Source organism: Quercus robur, chromosome 7 (assembly GCF_932294415.1).
Source record: "Quercus robur chromosome 7, dhQueRobu3.1, whole genome shotgun sequence".
Lineage (NCBI taxonomy): Eukaryota > Viridiplantae > Streptophyta > Magnoliopsida > Fagales > Fagaceae > Quercus > Quercus robur.
The window spans coordinates 29,023,847-29,037,161 of record NC_065540.1 but is presented as its reverse complement, the minus strand read 5'-3'; the positions used below and the strand labels follow the sequence as shown (position 1 = coordinate 29,037,161).

The 13,315-nt window shown below is 35.5% G+C and overlaps 1 protein-coding gene across 1 annotated transcript; it reads right to left on the bottom strand.

The window, feature by feature from the left end:
- Positions 1-1,003: 1,003 nt before the first annotated feature.
- LOC126693040 (PHD finger protein ING2) lies at positions 1,004-12,897 on the bottom strand. The gene is made up of 7 exons (XM_050388903.1): positions 12,731-12,897; positions 12,556-12,627; positions 12,208-12,476; positions 4,837-4,900; positions 2,056-2,312; positions 1,855-1,893; positions 1,004-1,261 (listed from the first exon to the last, which is right to left on the bottom strand). Exons 1-7 carry the CDS (start codon positions 12,774-12,776, stop codon positions 1,151-1,153), a joined length of 858 nt encoding a protein of 285 aa, XP_050244860.1. The 5' UTR covers positions 12,777-12,897; the 3' UTR covers positions 1,004-1,150.
- Between the last annotated feature and the right edge of the window lie 418 nt (positions 12,898-13,315).

Genomic DNA, 13,315 nt, shown 5'->3' with positions numbered 1-13,315 from the left:
TTATTAATTCTCTCTTTGGCAATCACACAAACTGGACCAGAAAAATATTGCTTTCCACTAAATCAAAGTTTGCACCATAATTCTAATAAAATTGAAAAATAAGACGTTAACTTGTAACATTTTGTAGGAAAAGAAAATACAATATCAAATTTGTTATTGTTATAACTTCAAAACTCTTGGCAATTCTAATTACACCAATTCTAATTACTTTTTATTCCTTTGTTATTTATTTATTTATTTTTGTTAGTAAGCCTATTGTAATTCATTTTTATTATATAATAATAATATTTTTTTTGATAATCTATAATATATGATATGATATAATTTCATTCTTTCCTCTTAATATAATTATCTATTAACATGCCCTATCTTAGTACAACTATCATATTTAGTTTCCTACGGGCTAAAAAAATACCTAGTATTTTCACTACTTTGTACCATTACTCTTCTACCTCAAGCAGGGGCACGAGGCTCTCAGAGCCCAGAGGTCACACTTGTAAGACGTGACATATTATAAGTGAGCAATTCGCGCCTTCGCAATTTACATTCCTATTTTGCGTTCACACGGAGGACAACAAACTCAACACCAAATGATTGAGGCTAGTTCAGGGTTTTACCCTTTTTTTTTTTTTTTTTTTAATTACTTAAAAAAAAAAAAAAAAAAAAAAAAACCCAAGGCTTGATCAAAATAATTATCTTTCCTTTCATACCCCCACCCCCACCCTTCTTTCCAAGTTCCCTCAAAGTAGTCAAATTTACCACAAAAATCAATCGACTTTTGAGTTACAGTTCTAGACCCCAGCATACAGATTTATGAGGACTTCATCATTTGTCTATTGGTTTTCATTTTTCTTCTTGCAAGGTGGGGTGGGGAGGAGAAGGCATCTCACGAGACCACTCTCTCACAGCATGTGGAACCCAAACATTCTGAGAGAGAGGTCTAACGAGACCATCTTATAAGATAATTTTTCAGTAGCGGGGGAGCGGGGGATGGAACAAAATATTGTGGGAATTTAGTAGATCACAACTCTTTTAAGTAACAAAATCAATTAATCACATCAGTCACCAAACTTTTACCCACTTATTTCCTCTGAAAGTGATAATGAAATAACAATGATTAATTACATCAAGCAGCTACAATTGTGCAATTTCATTGACATTGTGGTAACATTCTGCAGGTTGGACAATACCACTTTCCTTTGAACCTTGTCTCCGGTGTCAGCCCGACACATGAGTAATGGAACCACTCACCTCCTTGGCACTGTCATTTTATAATAGGTTAGCTAATCCATACAGGAATATAGAAAACAACAATTAAGTGATACAGAAACTACAAAGAATCTAATGAAACCATCCTAACTCATTTAGGATATCATGATAGAAATATGTGTTCATACTTTCAAGAGAGGAAATTTAAAATACATAAAAGTGATGGTTACTTGCAATAATTTGTTTATGTGGATATGTTAAAAAGTTCCAGAAAGTACCTTGCGCAGAGAAAGACAAACCACAAGGTGTTGGTGTTCAGATATTCCAATTTTCTTTCATATCATATTGGTGCTAATAATAATATTACAAGATAAATCTAAAGAGGAAAATGGTTTAGTAGTAGTTAACCCAATGTTCTAATCATATGTTGTTCAGTTTCTAAAACATGTAATTATAGCATATTTTGTAGGATATCCCAAAGGAACTAGATCCAATTACCAAGTGAATCCACAGGCATATTTGGCAAAGTTTTCAAGTAAGCTACAACTGAGGCTTTTTATTGGTTCTGGTTTCCAGTCATAAGAAAATATTATTAACTAGATAATCAGAGAAAAATATAAATAATGCAGAAAACACAACACTCACATTTTCATTGTCACAGGCAATCATATCTCCAAATGACACCTAAAAAATCAAGAAAATTATTGCACTTTAGTAAATGAGTAAAAGCAGTTGAAGCATAACTGAAAAATATAAAATATGTTCATCCAAAAAAATAATTTACTGAAACAATATGCTAAAACTTTCAATTTGAAAATTTAAAAATTAAAAACGAGAAGTCAGGACCTGATGACAGACGCAGTAGGTGGGTTCATTGGGATCAATAGGTTGCTCAACATCCATGGGGGCAGCAAATTCCTTTTTATGGCTTCCTGGAGGAGGCATGAGCTCAAAATCCCTATCACGCTCCCGATCCCATTCCCTATTACTGTAATCCAGCCTCTTTGGTTGAGGTGTTCCATAGAAAGGCTTCCGCTTATCACTTTTAGGGACTATAGGTAATGGGGGAAGAATTGCTGGTTCATCTGAGGCTATTTTTCCCTCTGAAAAAAAAAAATGGAAAAAGGAAAATCAAACATAAGACAGATAATCAATTAATAAAGTATCTTAGCTTCTGAGATGAAGAACTCTAACAACAACTTTAGCACTTCCTCAACATATTACTTTGTCCAACAAATGGGGAAAGTGGAAACCGCCGGGGGGCGGGGGGGGGGGGGGGGGTGAAGAATGAGGAGGTGGCCGAATCAAGGCATTCCACAAGGGCAAGCCATGTGAACAAGTCATACTTCCAAGCAAGGCCATCTTTTAGAACATGTGCTCAATTATTTTAGGCATGTGCTTAATTAATTTAGAAGGAAGTTAGTGATATGCTTAATTCATTTAGACATGTGGGATAAATGTTGTATTAGCTTAGGTTGTGATTATTTTAACATATGCTAAGGAATTACTTAGTTATGATGACGTCATCATAACAAACTCTTTGTTGATTAAATAGCCATGTTCGTTGAATCAGAATTTACTCTTTGTGACTTGGATTTGAGGTTGAAAAATACCTCCCTTGGGGTTGAAGATTTCCTCCCCACCTGCCAATCAATGAGTGGATTCTCAAAGAACTTGAATGCTTGTTGATGTGATTCAAGCAATGGCTTGTTGGAATAAGGGACAAGGAATGAAGCCAATTCCAACCAAGATGCAGAAATTCTCTCCTTGCATGGAACCAGAAGATGCTCATCAATCTTGGCTTCAAAAAAATGAAGTTATGCAATTGAGAAGGCAATTTGCTGCCTAGAGAAAGCTGGTGCAATGCTTGGCAAAAAGTGTAGAGCAACACTTGGATTGTCATTGTGCAAAAAGCAATGAACCCATTAATGCTCTCGCTGTTTTGAGACTCCCTTTGGATCTTCTATCGAAAGGTGTTAAGAACCCATGGGTAGAACTCACCCTTGAAAACCGGCTTGGAAGGAGAGGGTGCCCAAGAGCTTATAAAACATGGTTAAGCTTACACTTAATCCATGTGGGACACTAGGATCATAACATACTACCACGCTCTGCAGCCAACATCCACAATGGCTCACTCTATTGACACTGACCCGATTGTAGCCCTTTCTCTTTTTGGCGGCTCCACTCACCTATCAGTTAATTTAATCTAGCCTCTAAGTCGCCCCCTTCGGGATTTGACCATAATGCCGCAACTCATTTGATCCCATACTCATTGAGCTATGTCTGATTACTTGACGTGGTGGTTGGCTATGATACCAAATACTAATTTCCAATCAACTCTACTTTATTCCCCTCTACTCCCTCCTTAATCCAAACAAGCCCTTAAGAACCCATGGATAGAACTCACTCTTGAAAACCGACTTGCAAGGGGAGGGTGCCCAAGAGCTTATAAACACATGCTTAAGCTTACACTTAATCCATGTGAGACACTAGAATCATAACAAAAGGTATGAACTCAAGGTGGAAAGACCAAAAAATCCTAGTGTCTCAAAGCCCGTATAGCAGTGCCAAAGTGACTCCAAAGGTGATTCTTCAACAAGCATGGACAAGGAGGCAATCTTGATGGAGTGAAGGGTAAGCAATGACAAGGTTCTTGCGCCTCCACCAACCAAACCTAAAGCCAGCCGTGTTGGTTCTGTGAGAGACAGCTCAAGAAGAGTGCGCAAAGTCCTATAATTGTGGTAAACCAAGCTCTCGTTTGATGGGATGTCAAAGAATGATGGGAGCCCAAAATTTTAAAACGTTTTGGAAGGATGGGTGGAGGAGACTTTGAGAATGGAAGGGCCTTGACAAAAATGATAACCAAGACTCTACCTATGCCATTGCCCAAGAAGGAGAAAGCGAGTCCTAAACACACGGTCAAGATTAGAAAGATTGATCATTGATGAAGAATAGAGCTATGGTCATGGAGGATCATGTGAACCCTATTCATGAGTTGAATGCTAAACGTGAGGACATGTTTCTTTCAAAGGGGGAGTCCTAATGCAGCACTTTTTAGGCAAGGATTTTCATTTTAAAAAAGCTTGAAGATGGGGCCGAGTATGCCTTGATGAGGTGGCTGAATCAAGGCCATTCCACAAGGGTAAGTCATGTGGACAAGTCCTACCTCCAAGCAAAGCTATCTTTTAGAACATGTGCTCATTTATTTGAAGTATGTGCAACTGATTTAGAAGTTACTTAAACATGTGCTTAATTGATTAAGAAGTGGGATAAATGTTGTATTCGCTTAGCTTAAGATTATTTTAGCATGTGACAAATTCATATACATGTGCTTAGGAATTAGTTAGTTAGTTATGATGATGTAATCATAACTAGCTCTTTCTTGTATTAAGAGCCATGTTACAGCCTTGTAAAAGGAAGCTTTTGATAATTGACTGAGAATTTAGTCTTTAAGACTTGGGTTTGATAATGGGGGAATACCTCCCTCTGGGTTGAGGATTACCTCCCCACCCTCCAGTCAATGAGTCTCTCTTTTCTTTGAATGCACTGTAATTTAAGTTGGTTTTTTTAATGAGTTATTACAAAATTATACAAGACATGATAGAAGATAATAGAGAAGTTATCTACCTTGCTTTAGATCTTCAGCAAAATAGTTCAGGTCCTCATCAAGTCTTTTTACATGGCTATCTATCTGAAACAAATGCAAAATACAAGACAAACTGTAAGGTAAAAGGAATCCACAAAACTGGCTCTAGATTATGCAGTAAAGTGCTTGAACAGATGTCATATATTATACAATTACATAATTGATAAGTAAGAGAGAAAATGTTGAGGCAACTAAAAGCATCATATAGTGTACAGGTGAGACTCAAATGAAACATATGCAGCTTAAACCATTCCTAAACTTCTCAAGTCAAATACACACACACACAAACATGTTAATTTTATGCAATAAAGTCAAACTCAACAAATTATAAAACGAAATCAAAGAGGCAATAAAGCTACCAGGTGAGGTAAGCTTAAACAATCAGTGAAAGCACATAAACAACGAGAAGTTGGAAAGACATTTTGAAAATTTATAGGAAGCTAGTTATAAGTTGGAACATCATCAAAATCATATCATTAAGATGAACTATACATTTCGGAAACAGTAATAAAGGAATCCAAAGGAAATATATATATATATATATATACACACACATATATAAAAGCCAGAAATCGAATGGCCATCAGCGGCTATTCTGAATGAGAAAGAGATTTGAATGGTGTCTGCCAAGCTGTTAAATCTTTTCCAGATGCTGCATTAATACTGATAACTTATATCTAAGAGAAGGATTTCAGGAATTCCTAAATCCACTAAATCCTTCAAGGCATATTAGTGTATGAATCTCTTTGCTTATGGCATTTGCCCCCTTCTAACAAAACTATGAATCCTTTTCAAGGTACTTTTATCCTAGGAAGACACAAGTACGGAATAGTGTCCTTTTGGAGGGTTTGGGCTGTTATGTCCAGTTCAATTATTGCCTGGACAAAAAAGAGAAAAGTTACAAAAAGAAAAAAGAAAATAGTTCTTATTGGGTATGAAAGTTGGATCTATGAAGAATAAGAAAAAGAAAAGAGGGCCATTAGTTTTAACGTGTATGAAGCAGCTAATGATTGGCTGGAGTGACTCTCTATGTGATTTTATGGCGATATTAGAGTTTTTCAAGTAGAGTGGGGTATTATATCATGCAATGCGTAAACAAGAAAATCTTTGTTAGCAGGAGTCAAGGATATTTAAGAGTAGAACAGCTCTCTAATTTATATGCTAACATTATGAATGAAAATCTTATAATATATGCTCCATGGGAAAATTCCAGCTAAAATACAAAATCAAAGTTTAAACAAGAAAATTTAATAATAAACACGCCAAAAAGTAAAGGGAGGAGGGGGGGGGGGGAGCAGTCCCTTGAACAGGTTTCAGGGGACCAAGTACAGGTATCCAGGGACTCCAAAATTAATATTTAAAAAAAAAAAAAAAACGTAAAATAAAAACAATAACAACAATGCCCTCACTCCAAAATTTTGGGGTCTGCTATGGATTGAATAGATGAATTGGGTTGGCCACAAGTATTCTTTTATTTCATTTTATCCTATCCAAATTCCAAAATCATATTATCTATAACCTACTTAATTAACGTGTTATTTCCACTACTTTACCAACGTTATTTTAGCTCTTACTCCAACTCTTTTCGTTCACTTAACTTGAACCAAGTTATTCCTTTTAACTAATGTATTAATTGATCTATTTTGCATATGATCAAACCATCTCAAGTGACTCTCTCTCATCTTTTCATCAGTAGGAGATGCCATATTTCAATGAATTTCTTTAAGCTCAAGCTATTATCAAGAGTGGAGAAAAAAGCTTTAACTGAAAGCCACCTACTTTTTCTAGTGGGTAGTAAATAATGATAAAAATCAATTCAATATCAAATAAGAAGATCTAAAGATAGGTCAAGTGGTATAAATTTTGGAGCCATGGAGGAAGGTTTTGGTACATAACATATGTCAAAATTTCAGCCTATAAAGCAATACTAGGATACCATATATTGATCAAATAATGCTAATATCTCACCATAAATATTTCTTTTAGTGATAAACAGTATACTTGACTTTTACATGTGCACCCCCTAATTCTTCGCTCTCTTATTGAACTCTCTCTTCCTCAAGTAGCAGGAAATTTTCCTTCTCAGTGATAAACAATATACCTGATTTCCAAACCCATATATCTGATTTTTCAATATCAAATAGGCAAATCTGAAGATATGCCATTGGTCTTGTCTCCCCACCGTCGCCCCTCACGTTGTTGACAATGTCAAAACCAAAAAGCCATATCTACTCATCTTCTGATGGTCGTTCTACTGCTAAGATCTGTCAATAAGCTTCTTGTTTGTACAACCAAAACTAAGTCAGCAATCACTGCTCAACCAAGTTTTCTGTGAGACCATGACGGCCAATCACACAGGTTTTACAATTTTGACTTTCACCAAGTTGCTTCAATATTGTTAACTCTATCAGTATCTAATTGCAGTTAATTTAAAATTATTGACCAAATTTTCTATTTGAAATTTTGATTGGTTAACCTTAATTTTATATTGAAAATTAATTTGCAAAGAGTTTTTTCTATTGATCTTTTTTTTTTAATAGTTTTTTCTATTGATCTCAATTGCATCCATATTTTAGCATAAGCTTGCAAGCATATGGGTAGTGATCATATAACAAATTCTAGAAAATATAAGCCATCCAAGACCGGTTAGCGAAGGTCGAGAAGTTGGACACTAGGTTTGATATCTTGGGTGCTCAGCTGGGATCCAAGAAGCCTTCCATCCAGAGACTGCCCAACTAGTCTCTGCCCCCTAGTCTCAAAGGTAAAGTTTCCCACTCAGATGACAACGTTGAACTGCCAAAACCTAGTGTTGAAAGAATAAAAAAGGTGCCAATAGATGTTGCCACAATGCTAGCACAGCAAGAACATATTGCAGAGTTTAAAGAGTGGAGCTGTAATACCTGGACCATGTGTAGTAGACTTAATACAAATTATTGAAAAGTCAAGTACATTGTTTATCACTGAGAAGAAAGATTTAATCATGTGAGGGTGCAAATGTTGTGAAAAATGAGTGTGATGAAGAGAGAGTTTAACAAGAGAGCAAAGAATTAGAGGGTGCACATGCTGTGAAAAATGAGTTTGATGAAGAGAAAGTTTACAGGAGGGCAAAGAAATAAAGGGTGAATAGGTTGTGAAAAATGAGTTTAATGCATCTGCTATTAACCAATCCTCCATGATGCATGCAGTAGAAAAGCTTGATACAATGATGCTTTCTATGGATCAAGATAAGGCTATATTGTATCCACCCATAGATTTTATCATTACAAATGAATTTAATGAGATGGTGGAACACAAAGCTTGTTTGTTCTTAGTGTTGCCAAAGGTGCTTCAAGAATTAATGGAAGAATTCTTATTCTTAAAACACTATCAAAACTCAAGACAAATTATCTCCACCCAAGCGAGAATGATGTGGAAAGTGAGAATACAATTTTATGTTGATTCAGTTTTATTTAATTTCAATAGTCAATTGTACTTTTATTATTGGTACGTTTGGGTTTTATTTTAGGTATTACTAGCTAATTAGGTTATTAGTATTTTATTTAATTTCTTAGAGTCAAGGTTATTTTGTGATTCAATTATTAGGTTTTGATCCAGGTAAATAAGGATCAAAGTTTAGCCCTGGTAGCAAGCTATTGTACTCCCATGGAGACAAGTTTATGATGAATAGAATTTCAGTTTGAATATTTCTAATTATGTGATGTTGGCTCCCACCAACCTTAAGTGCTGATTCCTAAGTTTTCTATCCAGCTTGGTGCAGATTCCAAGCAATTCTAGGTGCTGATTGCTAGGTTTATCTTATTTTTCTATTTTGGATATTCTGAAAAAATTTGGGAGAATTTTGAGCTGCATGAGTTTGGGTATCAAGTTCATTGTTCTGCATCATGCTGGCTTGCTTTAAACAAAAACCATAACATCATGTTTGGGTTGACAACTTTTTGGGGAACAAACTTTTGAACAAAACAATTCCTACTCCCTTACGTATTAATAAATACATACTAAGACATTTAAATCTTAGATTTTTTTTTTTTTTTTTTGGGGGGGGGGGGGGGGGGGGAATTTGGGGTAAAAATGTAGACAATTTAAAAGAGCAGTTCTACGGTAACACATCAGATTATAGTAGAGTAAACTAGGCTCTGAAGAATAATAAACAAAATTAATCATTTGAAAGTATTAATTTTGTTTAAAACTACAGCAGGGGCAATAAACACAAATTAGTAAATCCAAAAATGGACATGCATAGACAAACATTTTTGTCACATGTAATGTGTTGTCTATGGCCTAATTCGTAATTAGGTTTTCTTTCAAGTAGAGAATTTCATGAGGATAATGAGAACATAAATTTTCTAAAATTTGAAAGAATAAAAACCAGTAAAGATGAATTGTGCAATAACTAAGAGCATTAGCATCAAGCTCAATGCACTTTTAGCCAAATTGACCCCAAAATCTCCACTTTTGTTACTTTAACTAATCTACTATTCAGGTACCACTACATCAGCCTCAATACTCTATATCCATTTCATTTAAATAAGGGTAAAATATAATTTTCATCCCTAAACTTTCACAAAAGTTCATTTTTTGTCCCCAAACTTTCAAAAGTTTGTTTTTCATCCCCAAACTTCACAAAACGTAATATTTTTCATGCTTATGTCTATATCTGTTAGCTTATGTCCTACGTGGCTTAATGAAGTGCTGATGTGGTATCTGACTTGGACTAAACTAATTTATTTTTTAAATTATAAACACACGGCACACGTGGATTAAAATTTTTTAGTGCGACAAAATTACCCTCACACCCACAACTTGATCCAAACAACCCAATCTCAAAATCCTCAAATATGAAATGATGAACCCGGGTCCCCAATGCCATAGTCCCACCGGCCTCAATCGGCGACCCCAACCGGCAATGAAGAGTTCAAAGGCAGGGATCCCTCCGCTATTGAAGCTAACAGGTACTAGAGCAACACAAAGAGTTTGAGTGTTCTTGCTATACACAGATGAGAAGACTTTTGAATAAGAAAAGGAATTGCCTTCATGGGTTTGCTCAACAAATCTTTACTAGAGTACCCTGGATTGGTAGTGGTGTAGTAAACCTTTATCAGAAACAAGAGAGGGAAGCTGCAATGTTGGCGAGAAAGCAGAAGATTTATTCTATTTTGGATGATGAAATTGATGAAGATAATATTGTTTTTGAGCATAAATCTGTAACCAAAAAAAAAAAAAAGATACCACTATAAAACGTTTCAGGAAGAAGATAATTGAAAGTCAAGATGATGATGATGATGATGAGGTAATAAGGAGATCTATTGATGCTTTTGAGCAAGATGACATTACAACCATGGTGTTGGGGACCTGGGGTTCGTCCTTTCTGATTTGGGGATTTTGGAGATTGAGTTGTTTGGATCGGGTTGTGTGGGTGAGGGTAATTTTGTCTCACTGAAAATTTAAATCCATGTGTTCCGATCATTGTGTGCCATATGTTTATAATTTAAAAAAATAAATTAACTTTAGTCCAAGTCAGATACCACATCAGCACTCTGTTAAGCCATGAAGGACATAAACTAACAGATATAGACGGAAGGATGAAAAGTATAACGTTTTGCAAAGTTTAGGGACGAAAAACAAACTTTTGTGAAAGTTTGGGGATGAAAATGATATTTTACCCTTTAAATAATATTTTTTCTCTTTCCAAAAATCATCCCAAGAAACCACCATAAGCCACCGCAACCCATTCCAAACAAATCATCCCAACCACTGCAAGCCACCACAGCAACCACCACAAAAATCAACCCAAACCAAAAAAATCAACCATATCCAACCCAAATCAACCCAAAAAATCAACTACCACCAGACCACCCACACCAGATCGACAAACCAAGTCGCACCAGATTGAAGCACCTCAGACTAGATTGATGAACCAGATCCAAGCCCCTTGCACAACCATTGGACCACCAGCACCAGATTGATGGACCACCGGTTTCACCTCTCCACTTTTCATCTCCTCTTTGATGGTAGTGAACAAATAACAAAGTAGTTTTTTTAAAGAACTGGCTATGACCAGTACCTCAATAACTCAGGCAAGGTACTGTTCATTTGCTGCATTTGTGATGCGGAGGATTTCAGAGTGGCTACGCAAAATTTCTGCTACTTTTCGCATTTGGTGGATCTGCTGCAAATGCTCAAAAGATGTTCTAATTGCTAATTAATAATAATGTCAACTTTTAATGGTTGATAGAAAGAGCAGCTGGAGGAGTTGAGACTTCAACAAAAACATATGTCAATTTGGTCAAAGAAAATGGCTCCAATCTCTCCATCTGTAGAAATAGCTTTAAGAATTACCAATACCACAGCTAAATATTCTTTAGGGTAGAGAAACAAACTTTATTTCCACAATATAACTCATGCTGATGTATAATATACAGTGCCTATCCCAAGGAATGCAAAGCTTCAATTACAATGATAACATATCCCTCAAGTGGTCTTAGAGTTAGTTGAGTTCAAGTTGATGACATCAATACAATGTTAACAAAACTTTCAGCTTTGTTCATCCATGATTTATCCATTCATACATTCTATTGAAAAGGATTTTATGAAATAGTTTACATTTAGAGGGAGATAGAGGGGGCATATAAGTCTAAGCCAACTGCACACCAAAAATTTGCTCAAATTGTACACAAGATCCCCTCTATAAAATTATAAGGTGTGAAAAACACCTATTTTGATAGTCACTATAGAGAGGACTAACTGAATTACATCATGAGCATATATTCAAGCCTTGTTTGACAAGTATTTGGAAAGCCCATATTTGTTACAAGGATGTTGCATAGGAAAACGCTCTTCAATTGCATATTTATCAAGCATCTAAATCACAGATATGTGGGAACATACAAGAAAGTGATTTATTCACCAATGCTTTCCATTATAAGATATTAACAAAATCCTATTTCTGAGATAGGGGACATTCTACTAATGGAACCGTCTACATATTTTAAACTCTTACATTGATTAAAAAAGGCCATAAAGAAAACCTTTCCTATTATTTGCATTAGTACTTCTAAACAATTTAATCCTAGAAGCCTTCAATGCCAAAATAACGTCGTCCACCAGTGATTTCTTGTTCAACCTCATATACCTACGTTAGAACAAATCCCACTAGAAAAGCAAAACCGTACACTATCATGAACTAGTGACATCCTAAGTACATCAAATAGAACATTGAAACTTCAACTATTAAAACCCATTAATCATTTGCATCAAGTACAACAGAAAAAGCATAATTTCATAAAAAGAATGATAAAAAAATAAAATAAAATAAGAATACCCAATGGCATTTTGAATAAAAAGAAGAAGGGTACCAAGTCATAAGCTTGCTGTGCCAACAAAACCTTCTCAGTGCACAAACTCAACGCATTGTCCTGATTTGCCTCAATATCCTTTCGCATTTTCTCGAAGGCGGCATCGTCTTCCTCATTACCATTACTATTATTATAGTTACTATAATTGTAATTATTACTATTATTATTATTGTTGTTGTTAATATAATTAGAATTATTCCCTTTCTTTGAGCTCTGTGAAGCCAATCCCAAACAGTACTTCGTCTGCTGCCTCGTTTGGTTCATCATCGCTAACAAAAACACACAAAAATTAAATAAGAAAAGTAAAAAATTTGAAAAAATTGAAGAATATAAAAGGGATTGATTTACATTGGGAGCGTTCATCGAGTTCTCGAATGGTATTGAGGAGCCTCTGAAGCTCAGCGGGTAATGTGTTTGCGTCTGTGCCATTTTTACGCCAAATTTTATTTTCATTAGCAAATTAAAAAAAAAAAAAAAAAAAAAAGGTGTTTCCTAGGGATTGAGAATATAGAGAAGGGCTTACACTCTAAATAGTCGTCGACGTACACTCCGGTCCGTGCAATTGCCATTTTTGCTTCTTCTAGGGTTTCTCTGCGAACTGCGAGTTTTAGAACAAGGGGAAAGAAGGAAAACGGTGTCGCTTTTTGTGTTCCAAGTTTGAGTCAAATTAACCAAACGAGAGATATTGGAACACCCTTTCCAAATATCAATAAATATCAAAAAAATTAGTTAGTTATTACGTTTCAAAACAATGCTGAAAAGTAGCATCTCGAGTGTCTAAAACTCGAGTTTCAAGAAAAAACTCGAGTTTTTAAGTCTCGATTTGTAAGTGGATGAGTTTGATGTGGAAAAAATCCACGTGGAAATCGAGTTTTAAAAACTCGAGTTCCATAAATTGCAAGAAAATGCCGCTATAGGGCTTTAAAACGTCATTATAGGGCTTAAAAACGCCACTATAGGGCTCCCTGAACTTGGTACGAGGTGATCATACTTATAAAAAAAAATTTGCAGGAAAACGCCACTATAGGGATTAAAAACGCCACTATAGGGCTCCCTGAAGTGTGGGGTGATCATATAAAAAAATTTTTGCAGGGAAACACCGCTATAG

What these genes read in the sequence shown, in the direction of transcription:
- LOC126693040 (XM_050388903.1), bottom strand. Translation starts at nt 12,776, where the DNA reads ATGGCAATTGCACGGACCGGAGTGTACGTCGACGACTATTTAGAGT. An exon ending in TGCTGAAGATCTAAAGCAAG is followed by an intron (nt 2,313 to 4,836) that starts GTAGATAACTTC and finishes TTTTTTTTTCAG; the next exon opens with AGGGAAAAATAGCCTCAGAT. An exon ending in TTGCCTGTGACAATGAAAAT is followed by an intron (nt 1,262 to 1,854) that starts GTGAGTGTTGTG and finishes ATAAAATGACAG; the next exon opens with TGCCAAGGAGGTGAGTGGTT.